The sequence below is a fragment of the Chlamydotis macqueenii genome, chromosome 2 (genome assembly GCF_036417535.1).
Source record: "Chlamydotis macqueenii isolate bChlMac1 chromosome 2, bChlMac1.mat, whole genome shotgun sequence".
NCBI classification, from domain to species: domain Eukaryota; kingdom Metazoa; phylum Chordata; class Aves; order Otidiformes; family Otididae; genus Chlamydotis; species Chlamydotis macqueenii.
Window position 1 is genome coordinate 35667592 of NC_141557.1, and position 5956 is coordinate 35673547.

The window sequence follows — 5956 nt, forward strand, 5'->3', positions numbered from 1 at the left end:
GAAGGCGAAGCTTTTCGGGGGGTTGATGCGGGGATACCCTTTTCCATCCTTCCCAACCCTTCCTTTCCCCTCTTTCAACAAATATCCCATTTCTCACCAGCCCTTCGGGAGATCGGGGGAGCCTGTTTGCAGGCTCTGAGCTTAGCCAAGAAGAGGGCGAAGATTTGGGGCAAGAGAAGACGAGCTGGCAGTTCGGTGCCAGGGCTCCGTCCTAGCTGGGGGGAAATGCCTCGCTGTTTCGAGAATAATAAATGCAGGGTGTGCCCTTGGTACCGAGCAAGATTTACTTTTGCCATGAGAGCACCGAGCGGTAAATGTCACCCTAACGGTGCCCTGTGGTAGCGGGGCGTCCCTCCCGGAAAAAAAAAACAACCAACCAACCAAACAAACAAACAAAAAAAAAACAAGCAAAACAAAACCCAAATCTATGGGCCTTTGTTGAAACCAAACCAGGGGTTCCCACCCCAGTTATGCTCCTATAAAGTCGACATTTTAGGAGCTTTCGGGGAGGCGGCCGAGCTCTTGATGGCGGGCGGGCGCGGGCTCTTTCGTGGGCTCACAGCGCCACCTGCCGCCGCCCGGCCGCCACCACCTCCCCTTGCAGCCCCCTCCGCCACCGCCACCGCCACCGCCCCGCCGCCGCCGCCTCTCCGGCCCCGCCGACCCCCGCGACTCTGCCCGCCAGCCCACGGGGGAAGATAAATGTCCGCCTCCCAGCCTGGATTTAAGCAGGGGAAGGCCAATAAAAGGTTGTTATTTCCGCTCGCCCGCTTTATCTAAAACAGCCAGACAAAACAAATGAAAAGGCTTTTGTAGAAAATCTTAATTGTGGCTGGACAGTTGTAAACTCATTAAGAGCCGAATTCCAGACAGTTTGCAGACCCGTCATTTATTACACACTCTTAATGCTGATTCTTTGAAGTTGCCTCCGTCTGCAACAACAGAGGGCGTCCCAGCACCCCCAAATACCGGCTCAGGGATCAATTAGGGGCTTTTTGTGTGTGTGCACACCAGAAAGAGCTCCCTCTCACTAATTAGAACTCATCAAATCTTACTCCGGATTTTTTTTTTTTAAGGTGAAGCCGAAAGCTTTCCTTTTTATTTTTTTTTTTTTTCTTCCCCTCCCGCAGTTCTGCACATCTGTAAACTTCTTGCCGGCTCCCTAAGTTTTGTCTTTAGCCCTGCAGCGTTTTACACCCCATAAACGGTTACAGCAGTCATTTTCTTTTATTGCACTGTATGGCTCTGAGTTTTCCTAACAACAGCTTCTGCCAAGGCCATAAGTGTGTCCTGTCCTATTTTGCTTTAAATACATATAGATATGTGAGCCCACCTCCGTAAAACAAGGCAGCTTTTATTGTTATTCGACATATTTGCAAACGAGGGTCGGAGTTGCGCAGAAGTGTGCTGCAGGCTCGTGGTATGGAGGCTCCGAGCAGTAAGATGTCCGCCCAAAACCCGGGTAAATTTCAGCAAGCTCACAGACTTAGCTATTTTCTTTTGTTGCTGAGCTCGGTTTGGCTTGGGGCGGCGGGGGAGGGGTGGGTGCAACGGGGGTGTATGTGTGTGTGGAAATCTCCCAATCCGAATAAACCTTATTTCTGTTTTTGAAAATAAATCCTATTTTGTCCTCTCTGCTCCAGCCTGCTGCCAGCCCAGCTCTTTCCTTCGGCTACATCAGCGAGTAAAACTGACACCATAAATTCTAGCATAATTGTCAGCAAAGTTTTATCTCTATCTATATCTATCTATAAATACATACATAATCCGAGGCGCTAGCAAAAAAGCTACCGGTTGTTTTTAATTGCCACGGGACATTTAAAAGGAAGAAAAACAGAAAAAAAAAAAAGTGAAGGAAAAAAAAAAAAAACGGACGATGTTTGGAATAACATATTTTACATGGGCAATTATCTCCAGAAGGGAATCTAACACGCTGGCGAGGCAAGTCTGCTCCCGGGGCTTGTGGAGCTGGACGTTTTCTGGTGGAGGTTAATTAACCACCTCCGCTTAAATGTCGCTGTCTGAGCTGATTTACATTATTATCCGCACTAAACAACACCGGACATTTTGGTTTGGTCCGAAATCCGCCACCCCCTCCCCCCCTCTACCTCCTTCAGCCCCGCCAGGCGAATTTATTAAAACCGCGTTAAGTGGGAACTGTGCCCACACTGCTGTCCGAGGGGCTCCCTCCCTGCGTCGCTAAGCCCCGCTTCCCAAATTTCATCCGGGAAGGGGGAGCCGCGCCTCCTCTCAGGGAAGCGATGGCATTTAGGACCTAAATCAACGTAGTTAGGACTAAAATGAGCCCAAATTTTAATCACCTGGGATCTAGTCTTTTCTAGAAAGGCGAGCTCAGAAATAACGCTGCTCTGCTTGCCTCTACAGCTGCCCTAGCCCTGCCATGTTTTCTGCTCAGACTCGTTGTGCCGTGGAAGAACCCCTCCTCAATAATCTTAAAGCATCACGAAATATAAAAGAATCAATATATTTTATTTGGCAAAAAGTTAAATATCATTTCAACACAACGATTTGGTCAGTAGGCCATGAGGTAACTATTGCAAAATAGACAGTGTATGTTCTGCATCAACATAACTTCCCAGATTATTTTTCTTAAATCGATACAAATTTACAATAACCAAATGTAGGCTTTTATAGTGTATAATTTATTATCAATAAAATTAACCTTCATTACAATAAGGATCAAATCATTCGATTAAAATCAAAACGTAAACCATAGGTAGTTACCTTTTTCACATATACGTATAGCTCCGAAATCTGATAACTGCTCACTGGTGCAAAAACAATATTTAAGCTAGTCTGCTTATTTACTTTTTTTTTTTTTAATATATAGATTATATGTACAACCGACAAAGACAGTACTCTATATATATCAACTGTGCATACTAAAATGACTTGCTTCAGTCAGACCGTAATTCCCAGACATCCCGGACAAACGTTTTTCCTCCTTTTTTTTTTTCCCTTTTTCTTCCTTTTTTTTTTTTTTTTGCCTTGGTATATATATATATATATATATATATAATATTTTACAATCAAAGGTTAACTGTCTAATTATACAGAAAAGACTTAATACACTACAGAGCTATACTCTATGCAATTTTTATAATAAACAACCTGAGTTCAAATTGAATTCTAGCTTACACCATTACATCCGGTACAGCACCCAAGCACATAAATTGAGTCACAAACATAATTACCACAATAAAACACAGTGTTCAAGTATTAGAGCAGAGATCTCTCTGCCAGGCAAAGAGCGAATAAAATTAACTACGTAGACTAAACTATACAGTCCGTAAATAGTTGTGCATTATGAAAAGGTAGTTTTTTTCTCTCTCTTTTTTTTTTATTTTACTTTTTTTTTCCGTAAGTGGAGAAACAGGTAGATTTATACAAGCCAGCTAAACAGCCTTTTCGTGCTAATGCCCCCTTTTTCTTTCCTATTAGAAAATTAAAAGTCTTACTGTACCTCTCCTGGCAAACTGGCCTCTGTGACAATCAATGTACAATCATAATCAGAAATTGCCATGGGAAAAAAATGAGGCCTGGACCCAGACGCATTGCATGGCAGGGCTTGAGGGGAGGAATATTTTTTGTTTTGTTTTTAACTTTTTTCTTTTTTTTTTTTTCCTGTTTTGTTTTGTTTTCCTTTACTTTACGCATCTTGGCTTTAACCCGTGCATCACCATCATTCATCCTTCGCTCGATCTTTGTTGATTTTCTTCATTTTCATCCTCCTGTTCTGAAACCAGATTTTCACTTGTCTCTCGGTTAAATTGAGGAGCCTGGCCACCTCGTATCTACGGTCCCTAGTGAGATACATATTGAACAGAAACTCCTTCTCCAGCTCCAGCGTCTGATGCTTGGTGTAAGGGCATCGCTTTTTCCTGGTGGACCTTGCGTGGAGCCAGTTTGCAGCCGGGTTATCTACAACGAAAAAGGACAGGAGAAGTTCAGGCTCGGGGGGCCGGGGGAGGGAAGGGGCTAGGGAGGGAGATCTACGCAGGACTGGCCGCGTAGGTGTCCCGGAGCTGGGGGTTCAGGACATGGCTCTCCCTCCCCCGGGCGCACAATGGACTCCAAAATACAGACACATGGAAAGGTCACACGCAACCCCACGCGGCAAAAGCTCCCGCCGCTCCCGCCTTTTTAATTGTTTGCAGGATGCAATTTTAAAATATTTTCTTCCCCTTCTCTCTGCTAGCTCCCTCCCTCCTCCCCGGCCTCGCCAAGCACAACCCCCCTCAAACTACCAGCCCGGGGGGGCAGCGACCGGCCAGACCCGACATGTCATCGAAATCGTTTCACTTTTTAAGTTTCGACCTTTTCCCGTCTCGGCGCTGGAGAGAGCCAGGGAGCGGGTGAGCGGGTCTGCGGGCGGTGGCAACCTCGAGCTGCCCTGCCACCCGTCCCTCGGCTCTGGGACCATCCAGCCGGGGGTTTTCCATCCAGGAGACGAAGGAGGGGAGGGAGCGAAGGAGAAAGAGGAGTGGGGGAACCAAGTAAACGGCGAGGTTTCTGCTCCCAGCCCCGCCATCGCCGCCCCGGCCTGCGAGCCGTCTCGAAAAGATCGGCATTCACATCCGACGCTTTGCGGGCACCCTCGCCCCGGCGTTTGCCCACGCGGGGCAGGAGGATGTGAGGGGTTTGCTGGGGAGGCTTTTGCCTTTTTTTTTTTTTTTTTCTTTCTTTTTCTGTTTGGAGTTGTAGGGTGGGTTTTTTGTTTCCTTTCAGCCTGGAAATCCCCAAGCCACTATAGATCCCGCGAAAGGGCAGCACCGGCGTTAGCGGACGGCAGAGCTCGGCTCGCCGAAGCGGCAGCCGGTGCTTGGCCGCGTCGCTAGCCCCAACGCCTCCTCCCCCAAGCATCGTGTCCCCCCCCCCGAAGTCCGCTCCCCTCGCGGTGCCACTTACTTGGATCGACCTGCGGTTTCTCTCCGTTTGCCTCGCTTTCTCCATTGCTTTCAGAGAATGCGCCTTCGTGGCTTTGCTTATCCCTATCAACTGGAGGAGAACCACAAGCATAATCAGAGAGAGACAAAGTGTGAGTGTCAAACGTGGTGCAGTCAGCCCGTCTGGCCGCCAGCGGTTCAGGTTTAATGCCGTAATGCCTGCCGGTGGGTAACCCGGGGAAAGACAAGGAGCCCGGCACAGGCTCAAGCCACGAACGCATGTACCTGCCGTCGGGCGGTGCCACCGGCGCCTGGTGGTGGGCGTAGGGGTGGTAGACGGCGGGGACGCCGCTGGCGCCGGCGGGGTGCGCGGGGCTCCAGGGCGGGCCGAAAACAGGCGCCTTGGGCTGGAAGCTGCAGGGGGCCAGCTCGGGGTGCTCGGCCCGGGGAGGCGGCGGAGGCGGCGGCGGCGGGGGGGGGGGGCGGCCCCAGCGGGGCGGGGGCATAGCGGGCCGCCGCCAGGTCGTCCCCCTCCGGTACCAGGAAGGAGTCCACGTAGTAGTTGCTGAGGGTCCCGGGAGCAGACATGGCGGGGACGGGGCGGCGGACCCGCCGCGGTTCGGGGCTGTGGGTTCCGCCTAACAACTTGGTGCCGGCGGGGAAGTAGAGTCAGTAATAAGTTGAGGGCAGCCTGGGCGCCCATTGGCTGCCCTGGGTCACGTGGCGGGGGAGCCGAACAATAAAGTATAAATCAGTCCGCCGGCTATTAATGGGTCACTGTTTTCCAGCCGTAATTTTTATAGCGAGGCCATATGTTTTTATGCAAAGGGATATTGGAGTTATACGGCGGGGTTTGTTTTAATTGCGGCCAACGGAGATTAAAATATCAGATTCCCTGTTACAGCCCTCTCTTCACTCTTTCCCTCTCTCTCTCTCCTCTCTATCTCTTTTCTTTTTTCTCCCCCCCCACTCCCCCCCGTTTAAGCGGACTATTTTATATCATAATTAATCATCCCATCAGTGTGGGTCGTGTTCCCCGCTGGGAAAAG

At 49.6% G+C, this 5956-nt stretch overlaps 1 protein-coding gene across 1 annotated transcript; it reads right to left on the reverse strand.

The window, feature by feature from the left end:
* Window positions 1-2471: 2471 nt before the first annotated feature.
* Window positions 2472-5540, reverse strand: HOXA9 (homeobox A9). Its single transcript, XM_086741548.1, is given in 3 exon segments — window positions 2472-3942; window positions 4930-5350; window positions 5352-5540. Coding segments are annotated over 3 exon segments (804 nt in total). The 5' UTR covers window positions 5496-5540; the 3' UTR covers window positions 2472-3703.
* Window positions 5541-5956: the final 416 nt, after the last annotated feature.